We start from the raw sequence: 12,564 nt of genomic DNA on the forward strand, positions 1-12,564 counted from the left end.
TATTCAGTGCTTACTCTGTTGTAAGTAGCTTTCAGGCTAAGTACTGGGGGACTTGAGGGGACTTCTTCAACACCTTTGAATGCTTTTCAGAGATAGCTAGGAATTAGGCTTTGGAATTTATGCTGTGTAGAAATGACCCAGTATTTCCAAAACTAGAATGAATCAGTGAAGTAAAACAGGCATCAGAACTTCTGGGGTTTGAAGGATTTTGAGTGCTGTAGTTTGGACTCCCATGCTTTGTGTTAAATTTGCAATTTAACTTATCTGTTGGGCAGACCAAATTTAAAAAAAGTCCAGAGCAACTAAGTACAATTTTTAGTTATTTTCACAGAACATAAAAATGCACAGTGTGGGTAAAATACTGTGTTTTCTTTTTGTACTTTTTTTAGTCTGCCAGAATTGCTTATTTATTCCTAAATTGTTATTTTTAGATTCTTGTTTTTTCTTTTAAAAAAAAAAATAAATTTTTTTTTAGACAAGGCCCAGCTACTTGAAATAGCCAAAGCTAATGCAGCTGCGATGTGTGCTAAGTCTGGTGTTCCCTTACCACCAAGCCTGATGCCTTTGTTATCTCAAAAGAAAGACGACAAAGCCAATCAGAAGTCATCAAGAGATACGCTAAAGGAGCTCACTGAGGTAAGCGAGAACAACTGTATGAAACGTGAAAATAAGCAAATTGGGGTTTTATGACTTCTAGGCAAGCTCTCATTCTGTGTGCTTGATGGACGTGTAAGCTGGCTTGTGGTTTGAGCCCTTATTCACTATGCTGTTTTTTTTTTAAGTCATGAAAACAGGCTCTTTAATTCCATGGAAATGTATGAAATCCAATTATTTTGCTGCTTTTTTTTTTTTTTTGCTTGTTTTGATTCTGTTCTAATTTTGTACAAATTGGTAGTTCTTGCAGTCTTGTTAATAAAACCCAAAACTTTCCTTTCTAGTTTTTGGTTCTAGTGACATGTTAGTTATTCATGTTCTTAATTTTGTTAGTGAATTTCATGTTGCTAAAAGTTATCTCTGGGTTAAAAATCTAGTGCTCGCTTCATGTAGTTTTGTGTATTTTAATATGCACTCTAAGATTATTGTTGCAGTTTGAGTCTACAAATGGGATGTTTTCTTTCTGATTACGGGGGAAAAATTGCTACTTGCCCTTTTACTGTAGTAATGTTACCTTGTTCAATTTGCTAATTTTCCCCTAAGTTTTTTTTCCCCAGAAACTAGGGAAAATTTGGAATGGAAAAAATAAGTGGTTCGGTTTGTGTTTTTTTGTTTTGTTTTTAATTACACCATAAGTGTGACAGCTCTGAAGTTTAAGTCTATGGAAATAACATCTGAAATTAATCAATGTCAAATTGCTGAAAAGTAATCCCTTAGTTATACATGGGCTAGTGGAAGGAGAACTACTTGTTAGTAAAATAAATGAGATTGTGCAGACATTTTAAGTGGCTCTTCATGTAACCTGACCAAGATCCGGTGTAGCTAGTGCTAATCTGGAAGCCCCAAACCTGCCCCTTCCTTGCCCTTTCTGTGAGTACCTGTTGGATCATGTTCCTGTTCTATTGAAGCAAAACTGGCCACAGAAGCAGTCCAGGCCATCATCGTATGATAGTGTGCCCAAGTGGAGAACCCTTCCAGAGCCTGTTGAGCTTCTTGCAAAGCTCAGTGGGTTGCTTCTTCTCTGCAATGTAACCTGCAAACTGGACAAACTGCTTCCAATTAGTTGGGAGCCAGCTAATAACTGCAGATAATATATTTTGTTGATTAGCTTTCCAAATAGTGCAGGCTTTTCCTGTTGCCTAAAGAATGTGCTTCAGTCATTGGAGGCGTCTTAGCACAGGAGAGTGCAGGAGTCTTTTATTGTAAGGACTGATGAGAACAGTGCCGACTGTGTGCCTTGGTTTTTAGTGATGGAGCTGCCTGTTTGCTCCTTACATGCCAACAATCAGGTCATTAAACAGGTGTGACTTACAATGATACGAACTTGAACTAGAATCAAATCAGATGATGGCTTCACTTTGCTGGTATTTCCTCAAATGTTATGTCCTCAAATGTTTTGTAAGTCTTCTAAGAGTACTTTTCATGAATGGGGACATAATAGAAGCATGATATTAGACTATAACGTTCTCAAATGCATTTTGGATTGACTAAGTTATAGTTGCTGCTGATAAACACTCAGTGTAGATAACCACATGGTTAAGAGTTTTTCCATCGTACAATTCTAGCCTTTCCGGAATGTCTGCCCGCCCCCCCAAGGTTCTCTTCCCATTTGACTGCAGTATCCCCATAGCACCTATGTGTTTTATATTCAACAGAAGTTGAATATAAAATGGGGTATCTTGCGTACCTGGCCAACATCAAAGTATTTCAGAAGAAATCTGAGATCATTTGGAGCCATTGTTTCTGACGTATGTCCCTTCACTACCAGTGGAACTTAGAATTAGTAACTATTAATTCTTTAGTTTTTCTGTGTAGTAGTTTTGTGACTTATACTGAAGTTTCTATCAGATTGCAGTGTGTTAGTTATGTGGGATGCCAACCAACCAGTGAGTTCCTACTCTGGAATGTTTGCAGCCTTAGCCACACATTCTGCAACTAGCACTGTGTAGTAAGCTTTACCGTATGCTGCTGAAATGTTATGTCTGTAGAATTATTCACTGCATGAGTGCCTAGCAAACCTAGGTAGGTGTTTGATAATGTGCATAAAATGTCAAAAGTACATATATTGATGACACTGCTGAAAGACTTTCTCAGATTATACCTCCTGCTTTAGAAAAGAAGAACAGTCTTATAAAAATGCTCTTTTTGTATGTTTTGGTTCAAAGTCTGGGTTGTCATGCCTTTTTTTTTTTTGTTTGTTTTAGAAATGCAAGAAGATTGCTCAAAGCACAGATGATGTGATAGTGAACAAACCTCATGTTTCTGATGAAGAGGAGGAAGAACGTCCTTTCTATAATCATCCTTTTAAACTCAGTGAACCCAAACCTATTTTTTTCAATTTAAGTGTGAGTACTTCTTTAATTTTCGATATTTTAAATTGTGGTTGTTTTTAAATAATGCACGTAACTTTACAGACATTAAATAGGGATTGATAATCATGGTGAAATTGCACTGGGATGTTGTTAAAAGTACTGTTGCTACAATAAGAAACTTAGCTGCAGTCTATGAAATTGTGGTAGTCCCCGTTATTGGATTGAAACGGGTTTATTTTTTTTTTTCATTAATGTCTTTGCAGCTTTTAAAGCTTAAATAATGTAAAGAGGATTGTTTTTACTTCATGTTTTCATTGCAAAAATATCAGTATGAATTTACAAACAGTGTTGGAATTGGGATATGCTTTTGGAACAGCATTGTTTTTCTTTAAAAGACAAACAAAACCCCCTAGCAAAATTCTAAAAGTGTTTTGAGGTGTTGTAAATGAGCTGATGCCATCAGCTTTATGCAAACTCCAAATCTTGCATGTCTGCTTCTTCAGTAGATCTCAAGTATTCGCTAAGAGGGAAAAAAAGTTCTGTTATTTTGAGATTAGCCAACAGAGAAGTAAATGGTGTGTTAAGAACGAGAATCACTGATGATGTCTGTTACTAAGAGGGTCTTAATGTCCTATTAAACCCCCTCCTTTTGGGGGCTGGTTTTGACTGTGTCAGAGTTTGTATTGGTGCTTTCTGGGTATGAGCATGTTGGAAGGAATAAAATGAGGGAGCATTTCTTTAAATGGATCTGTGATTCATATGCTTTGAAGAACAGATTAGAATTTGTATAGGGCTTTTTTTTGGGGGGGGGTGGGGTGGCGGGTGGGTGTGGGTGTTTTGTGCCCATGAAAGTCTGCTCTGATTTTGCAGAGTATAAAGTACTATAAAAGTATTAATATGCTAAGTGAAAATATAAATAGCATTTATATTTTTATTTACAACAATATATAGCTTGTGGCATATACAAAATAAGCCGTAATACACATTTACATGATTTGTAAGATAGAAATAGATTTATAGTTTATATTGAACCATTAGAAAGTGGTACAATGAAACTCAAGAAACCTTGGGATTCCGTACAGGCTCTAAAGAGGAATGTTCTTTCGTGGTTATGGGCTGCTCTGCCATTTTCCACAGTTTTCGATCCTTTTAGTATCATTCTTTCCATTCTTTATGGATTATTGTCTTGCTGTCATTCCCATCCATCTTCCTTTGATAATAGGAGTTTACCCAATATTGTTAGCTCTCTGGGTTCTGTTCACCTCTTAGAAGGGGAACCTGTCAGATTTCTGTGGACTCTTAATAAATTAGCAATACTTTCTAAGCAACAGAAGCTCATAGACTTAATTTACTTTGAGATTTATGCTGCTATTAAAAAATAATCAAAAATTAGAAACCAAAATGTTGAAAACTGCTTTCTCTATGTATAGTAATGTAGAGTTTTTAGCATCATGTGGATATCACAGCTAATGTTTTTTGCTGCCCGTGATTTTTATTTTGGTGCTTTCCTTTACAAAATGCATGTGTGGCAGATTAAGATTGTGATGGGGTAGAGGGAAAGCAGGGAGGTTAATTTTCAGAGTGAGGTTTTGCATGTTTATGGCTTCTGCAGCTGATTTAAGTGAAATTTTTTTTTTTTTTTTTAGCTTCCAGCTGTTTCATCTTCTATACTGCAATTTATTGCTCAATTGTGTGTTTTTAGGGCTGTACTAAAATGATTTGTTATAAAGGCTTTCAGTTTGATGTTAGTAAGAAGAATGACTGTTTTTTGAGAACTTAGTACCAAGTCTATGCAATAAATCGTTTCTCAAAGATGTGAGTATTGTGTGTGTTCAAGTTTTTGACTTTTTCTAATTCTGTTTCTTTAAGACTCCCAGCATAAAACCAGCACCACCACCACAACCAAAAAATCAGGTCAGCCTGTCAAAGGAATTTCCTGTTTCATCTGGGTCTCAACATAGAAAAAAAGAAGCAGATAGTGTCTATGGAGAATGGGTTCCAGTTGAAAAAGGCAAAGAAGACGGCAAGGATGATGTTTTCCCCAAACCATCCATTGAGGTAAGGAAGGGAAGGAAAGCATATCATATAAGAAAACCAAAACCAGCACCTGGTCAGTCTGGTACCAAACTGCAGTCTGTGAAAAAAAAACGCTTACATAGGTAGTATCTAACACTTCAATAAGCTCATTATCTGAACTGCTGGGGTCTTCAAATTTGGTTGCCATGCTCATGTGGGTAATGATGAAAGCCACCTGTACTGTGTTCTGTACTGTACTGTGTGCTTTTGTCAACTAGTGACTTCTTTGTCTCAATAGAATTTAAACTTTTGCTTGAAGATGAACAGCGAGTTCCTTGTCCAGGTTCCTGCAGAGTTGAGTTGAGACTTTTGTAATTATAAATTGAATAATAGTTAAAATTGTCTTTCCAGTCTTAGAGCAATAACATTGCATTGAAATGTAATCCATTAAAAATAGATTTGAAAGTAGTTTCTAAAACTGCCATTTCATCTGGATGTGTCTAGTAATTTTTTAGCTTTACAGTCACATTTTGTTACATAGTTGTCTTCCATGTGGCCTTCCAAAGGAAAATCTAATTGTGTGTATAATAAACTAAAAAGAAAAGAAAAAAACCGAATGTTTTTCCCTTGAAATGTCTTCAAAAGGATATTTTGTGGGGTTTTTGTAATTAAGTAAATTAAATATTTAAGGCAGATGTAAATTTCTTTCAAGTTGATGTTAACCTCACTCCGTCTGAAGACTTGTTCTCATACCTTTCAAAGCAAATAAACAAAAAAGCCTTGGCATCAATTTCTGATGAAACAATCTTTCCACTTGTACGTTTTGTTTTTCAAGGATGTTCTAAGACTGTACAATTCAGTTCCTGAAGCACAGAAGGTATTTTCTTCTGTGTCCTTTACAGCACCAAAAGCACAGTGAATCTAACTCATTCAACAGACATTTTCAGGGTATACCTCAGAGTTTCACAGTCAGGCAACCCAGTTCATTGTTCCCTCAGTGTAGCTGGTAACGGCTGTTTGGTCTTTGTCATGAACCACTAAGACAAACATTCTAAAATGTTTGTGCAGAATGTCATTCCCAGTTACTAGTGTATATGTAAAAAGTCCAAAGTGTAGAAACATTGTATACTGACAATTGGCCATGCTTTTACCAGGTGGTAAAAAGTCTTCAGATAGTTAATGATATGCTCGTAGTTCAGGAGAGCTCTGTAGATGTCTGCATCCTGGTGACGCTAGGCTTGTGTCTGACAAATTGGGTTAGCTAAGCACTGATGGTTTGTGTATTGATTATGTAGAAGAGGCCTTAAAAATTGACATTGGAGTAAATATATTAACCATAACTTACTTTCTGTCACGTGTATCTTTATAAATGCTTGTAACAATGTTGTCTGTTTTTATATTTTGTAAATAAATATTTTTATTTGCATTTACCTTAACTTGGTTTGTGTTAAGGGTGATTTCGAGGGTCATTAGCTGACAGCAGAGCATTACCATCCCCTTGGGTTTGGCAATCCTTAATTTTGAAACACAGGAATACTCTTGCAGTAGCAGAATGCCTGTATATTTTGCCAGGGAGTCTGAAAGGTAACAGAGTGCTTCCCTGCTTACTTTTTTAAATGCGTATGAGGACTCTTGTGGATGAAATGGCTTCCTTTGAGCAAAATAAGCCACATAAGCTCCCTTGCTGTTGGTGTAGGGTAGTGGGGGAGTGTGCTTGGATCCTCAGGAAGTTTGACATATAATTTACCTCCATTCATTGTTGCTCATTTTGAAATCTGATTGTGACAATTCTGATGCAAGTCTATACTGACATTAAAAAATACATAATTGTTTTTATTGTTATGTTTTTTTATTCAAGTCACAGAATTAGTTACGGGAATAAGCAATCTGAAATGGCCCTGCTAATATATTATGAATTGTTTTAATAAAACATGCTCTTAATATAGTTATTTGTGGTGGTAGGGGATGGAGGAAAAAGTCTTGAGTAATCTGAAGTATCAGCAGTCTCTATAAGCTAGAGAAGCATGTGAGAAAGAAGCTGTATTTGAAAGTTTGAATGTATCGAGTTGAAGTGTTGTATTTAAGTTTGGAGTATACACAGGTGACTATTATGCAGAGAAGCTGTCGTGATCTGAAAATGTCAAGTGTTGTATTTAAGTTTGGAGTGACATTATGCAGAGAAGCTGTCGTGATCTGAAAATGTAGTAAACGCATTTGGTGTATCGGTGGACCTACGAAGTACGTCAGAAGTGCCTGCTTGCTATTGTCGGTGTCTTCTTCGATATTTGTGACTTGTGTCTGTGGGGACAAATGTTATTAGAAGTCAGGATTGGAAAGGCAGAACTCTTACTGAGAGAGTAGCATGCTGAACTTGAAATTGTTTTACTTGACTAAATAATAACTTTTCATACTTCAAGCACAGATATTTTTTTTTTTTCAAGATCCAAAGCTGCCATCGAGTGTCTTGACATAATACAAAGCCATGATGGTCTCCAAAATGGTGACTGACCATGTGGGGAAAGTGTATGGGAATTCTAACTAACCAGGGTATCTACTAATAGGCCCCAGTCCGGTAAAGCACTAAAGTACACATGTATGTTTAAGTATGTGAGTGGTCCCAATGTGGTTTCAGTGGACTACTTGCATGCCTATGTGTATTGCTGGATTGAAGCTTTTGGTGAGTAGAATAACTTTTATTTATCTCCTGAACCAGTCTCTCAAACAAAACCTGAAAGAATTATTCTAAATATGTAAGGGGAACTTATTAACACAAGAAAGTGTACATTGTAAACAGACATTTTTCTAAATACATGACTGTTATGCTAGGTGATTGTTGGAAAATATTTTAATTCTTCTTGTGCCTTGTTTATGACCTGTGTTTTTGTCAGCTGGGACAATAAATAAACACTGAAGTCTGTTTTGTAGATGCATAGGACTTCTGGGATTTTAAGTCTGTCTTGGTCAGTGCCAGGTGTTTCAGTAATGAACTTGCCAATGGAAATCCCTTTTGTCATAAACAGTAAAAAAAATCCCCCATCTTAAAATAAGATTTAATAGCCAGAGTATAAAAATAATTACTCCATTTTGTGCAATTGTAGACATTTATGTCTGTCTCTTACTGTTTTTCAGTATTTACTAAATTCTTGACCTGGTTCCTATGACAGGGATTTTGTGGATTAACTATTTTTCTGTTCAGCAGAGTCAATTTTAAATTAGTTTCAGTTTCTTCTATTGGCCCTTTATTCTAGTATAGTTTGAGAGGCTAAGTTGATGACACAGTGACTAGGAAAAGATACAAGTCTTTTGCAATACAGATAAAAAAAAAAAATTAACCATCAACTTTATGTCTGTATGCCACCTGCTGTTTTAATTATTGGGTTTCTTCTGTGCTTCGAACAGTTCTGGCCTTTTCATTCTCCTTCACATGGTCATCTCCAAAGAAATTTCACTTGTTTCTGAGCTCTGTTCTTTTTCTGCTTTCAAAATAGAATGATGCATAAAATGCACATCATCTGAAGAACAAGGCACAAGTAATTTTACAAAAGAGCTGTATTCTAGCCATAATTTGTTACATCTTTATATTCCCAAGTTTTTTGGATTTCTCTCTTGATTGTTTTGCACACAGTGGAGCTTTGCACTGAGCTTCTTCATTTGCTCCATATTTTTACCCAAATGATTAGTATGTGTGAGAGAGTTTCAAATTTCTTTTTCTTTACATTTTTTTCTAGTTCAGCAGCACAGATCTAAATTATCCTTTCCAAAACAGTCAGTTTTATGAGCTACCAGCCTGGGTTTACTTTTATGCAAATAAGCTTTAGGCTGAAGATTCAGATGTAAAACACTAAAACCAAGTTAATGGAATACACATTGTTCTTGCTATAATTTTTTTATACATATAACTTCAAAGTTTTAGTGTGACTTAGTAGTAGGGTGCTCATTTGAACAGCTCTGTATGAAGGCTTTTTGGTTTGTTTTTTTTAAAAAATCTTAGCTAAATTACATTTCATTCTGTTGGTTAGTAAGATTCCGTTGAACAATAATATGCTTCTCTACTTAAGTATTATACACCAGAACTTTTTGTGACCAAAATAGTTCTCTGAAGATAATTCTTTTGATATTTTGTATGTACAGGTGATATTAAATTATCAGGGTCTTATACCTTTACTTCAGATTTTGTATTTCTGTAGGAAAGCCCATATTGTATATACTTCACAAGTACTCCCAGGATTTTTTTCATGTTGCCTATTTATATATAAAAACAACTATTCAATGTGTAAAATAACTTTGTAGTATTTGTAGCATTTATTCTACAGCATCTTTTTCCAGATTGAATGGATATTATTGTGGTCTGATGTATTTTTAAAATTAATCTTTTTCTTCCTAGGGCGTGGACATAACTACAGCTATGAATGATCGAGCAGTGGCTCAGAAAAGGCTTAATGAAAACACATTTGATTTAGAGGCCATGTGCATGTTAAATCGTGCACAGGAACAGGTATGTTGCACTTCTTTCATGAGCATTTTGATGAACTTCAAGTAAACGTTTACCCTTCCTGGCAGCTGATTTTTCTTATGTATTTAAGTACAGGTTTTTGGAAGCCCAGTTTATGGGCGCATGTTTTAAAATTCTGCCTTTATTTTGCACTTCATCACACTGATTTTGAAGATGAGCGAACAGTCAACCATAAACTTGCTAGACTTTGAGCTCAGGCTTTAGGGTTAACATACAAAGATGCTTAGCTTTTGGAGCATCTGCTTGCAAATGAGTGTTATTCAACACAGCACTGAACATATGTGAGGAATCATTATGAAAATTACTGAGAAGCAACAGAGAATTGCAGAGAAAAAATGTGCAAATTTTTATTGTGGTCTTACATTTGATTTTTATTTTGTAGATTGACGCCTGGGCTCAATCAAACTCCATACCTGGCCAGTTCACAGGAAGTACTGGAGCACAGATACTGTCCTCGGATGAGCTGACCAACAGTGGTCCCCAAGCATGGATTAGAAAGGTAGAAGTTCTGCAGACATACTTGTCTAACTATCACATTTTAAATAGCAGTGGAAGTAGCGGAAAATGCAAAAAACGTGCCTTAAAGACCTATGGTAATGCATGTGTCAAATACAACAGGTTGAGTTAAATTATTATCTTTGATGGATTTAGATACTTGCTGCTGCTGTGTCCATTTTGTTGTGCATTAAGGTGTTGCTCATGATATAGAGTACTTCGATAAGGTGTGCTGCGTCTGGTATTTGAGTCAGATCGGTTCATATATACTGTTACCTTACACTGAAATGACATTCATAATATGGTATGGTTGCAGTGGTAGGTCCATCACTACTTCTAAGGGACTGGCACAGATCAGGCAATGTTCAATCCTGATGTTGTTGAAGTCAGTGCTATGTTTTGGCAACAACTTCAGTGAACCAAGTCCCAAACTGCCATTTTGTTTGACTTGGTTCTATCTGATTGCTACTTTGCCTCTATTTATATCACCAGGGTTGTCTGGGAGCCAAAGATTTCAAGTATTAAACCAGGAGTTGCAGTTGGGTTAATGAGTTTAATGTCGTCCTACAGTGAAATAGTTACGTCTTACTGCAGAGTAATACTGGCTTACTTTTGGGGTGTGGTGCGTCATACATACATGTGTTTTATAAGTTTAATAATTCATGCTTCATCTTTGAAAATGAATACTGAACTGATTCTCTTTCAAGAAGTAGAACTGAGGAATTCAAGCAATATCCACCTTTCAGGCAAAAGGAATCATGAGTTATGGCAGTCAGTCTTGCAAGTAATGTAGTTGAGTATACACTGTATCTGCTTATCCTTCCAGAACGAAATGTTAAGACAACCCTCAGTTGGGAAGGTTAGATTTGAGGCTTAGGTAGAATTTTCCATAAAACTTGGTGTAAACTGAACACAAAAGTCTGGAATTATCCTAAAAATAGAAATATTTTTGCCAGGGTTCACTAACTTGTTTTTCCACTTTATATAGCCAAGCAATACAGAGAGCCAGGCAACACAGAGATCCAAGTTATGTGCTAGATGGGAATCTTTTGGGCTCTTCAGTATTAATACAGAGCGTAGATGATAAAGTCTTATTTTAACAATTACTAGCTTTTGAGATTTTAAGAAAATGTTGACTTTGATTATAGTAATTGTCCCTGGTAGAGGAACTTAAAAATATAAAGTACTCAGCTGGGATGTATTGGTGAGAAAAGGAGGGCTTTTCCACCACAAGGCTTGTGAAAGAGATCAGCAAGCCCAGGAGTGTTCTCCCTTTCTGCGTACCTTGAGTGGGTTTCCAAGGCAACAGAAAGGGAGCATATCTGATCATCCATCTCTTTCCCAAGCCACCTCTTCCCACCCAATTTTTATGCCTTGAGGTTCTGTGGTGGTCTTCTGCGCCTTACAGTAACAGGAGTGTCCACTAACAAAAATTAAGTAGAGAAGGCAAGTGTGTTTTTCCTCTGTCTTTTAACTTCACTCTGTGATCTGCTCTAAAAAAACCTGCCAACAACAAACAAAACACCAAAAAACCAACAAAACGCTTTATAGGGAGAAAACGAGAGAAGAGTCTGGTCTCTGGCTTGTGGACATGACTGATGTGAGGAGCAGAAGCATATTGGAACACTTTGTTGAATCCAGAAATAAAAGTGAGCCAGCAGAAGCACTTTTGTCCTTCCCATAGGTGTAAAAATGTAGTGGTTTGCAGTAGCAGGTGTCCTCCCTAGCAAGCATCATGTGATTTGTCAGAAAGGAGGCTGCTACTGGAAACAGGAGTTCTTGGGTGAAGAAGATGAGGACACAGTCCTCCTTCCTGCTCTGGCATTCCTCAGCTTGACTTCTTTTGCTCTTTCCAGGTTCCATATTTGCACGCACATTGCCATCAAACTCATGAGATGACAAGTAGTTACAGTCGTGCGCCCTCTACAAAATACATTAGGGGCTACACAAGACTCGCCCTGTGTGGGGTTTTTTTTTTTAGGAATGGTGGGGCCTGTGAAAGCCTTTACAAAACTTAGTTTTGTTGAACTTAATGTGGAGTCACATCCTGTGGTTAGAGAATGATTTCGCAGAAAAAAGTGAAGTAGGGATAATGGGTTATGAATGCATGTTATCTTTCTCAGTGACATGAATGCAAACCAACCATGAAATGCAAAGTACAGGTTGTATTTCACTTAGGCACTTGAAGTTGTGTAACTTAGTTCCTGTTAATTACGCAATGTAGCACTGAGAAGTCAGACTTGTACTCCCTTTTTTGTCCTAAGAAAATGCATTTTACCATTAAAAATCCCTAGTATTTTTTTAACTTTTCATCTGCTAGTAGGGCTGTGGAGTTTGTTAGGGTATGTTGTATGTGTAAATTAATGCATGCTTCTGACTGAAGATGTTGTTTACTGAAGATATTTTGCTTGGGAGATTGCCATAAGCAATTGCCGTAAGAGGACTTGTGGATGTGTGCTGTTTAGCAGAAACAGAGCCCATGTCGGCTAGTTGTTTGTGTGTCATTAAACAAAGAATTAGAACACGTACAGGCATTGTACAGAGGTAATCACAAAACTAGATAGATGTAACAAA

At 36.6% G+C, this 12,564-nt stretch overlaps 1 protein-coding gene across 6 annotated transcripts in view; it reads left to right on the plus strand.

The window, feature by feature from the left end:
- SON (SON DNA and RNA binding protein) overlaps positions 1-12,564 on the plus strand; it is a 38,819-nt gene that overhangs the window by 15,151 nt on the left and 11,104 nt on the right. For 4 of the 6 annotated variants that reach the window (XR_004842307.1, XR_004842308.1, XM_035896524.1 and 1 more), the window contains exons 3-7: positions 476-636; positions 2,859-2,999; positions 4,836-5,024; positions 9,367-9,477; positions 9,878-9,994. Coding sequence is in view for 2 of the 6 variants with exons in the window: in XM_035896524.1 (XP_035752417.1) it covers positions 476-636; positions 2,859-2,999; positions 4,836-5,024; positions 9,367-9,477; positions 9,878-9,994 (719 nt within the window). In the remaining 4 variants the exon portion in view is untranslated. Of the gene's footprint in view, positions 1-475; positions 637-2,858; positions 3,000-4,835; positions 5,025-7,423; positions 7,660-8,710; positions 8,825-9,366; positions 9,478-9,877; positions 9,995-12,564 lie in introns of those variants that run through there. The other 2 variants (XR_004842309.1, XR_004842310.1) reach the window with 2 other exon arrangements.

This window comes from Egretta garzetta, unplaced genomic scaffold (assembly GCF_000687185.1).
Source record: "Egretta garzetta isolate BGI_Z169 unplaced genomic scaffold, ASM68718v1 scaffold45, whole genome shotgun sequence".
NCBI lineage: Eukaryota > Metazoa > Chordata > Aves > Pelecaniformes > Ardeidae > Egretta > Egretta garzetta.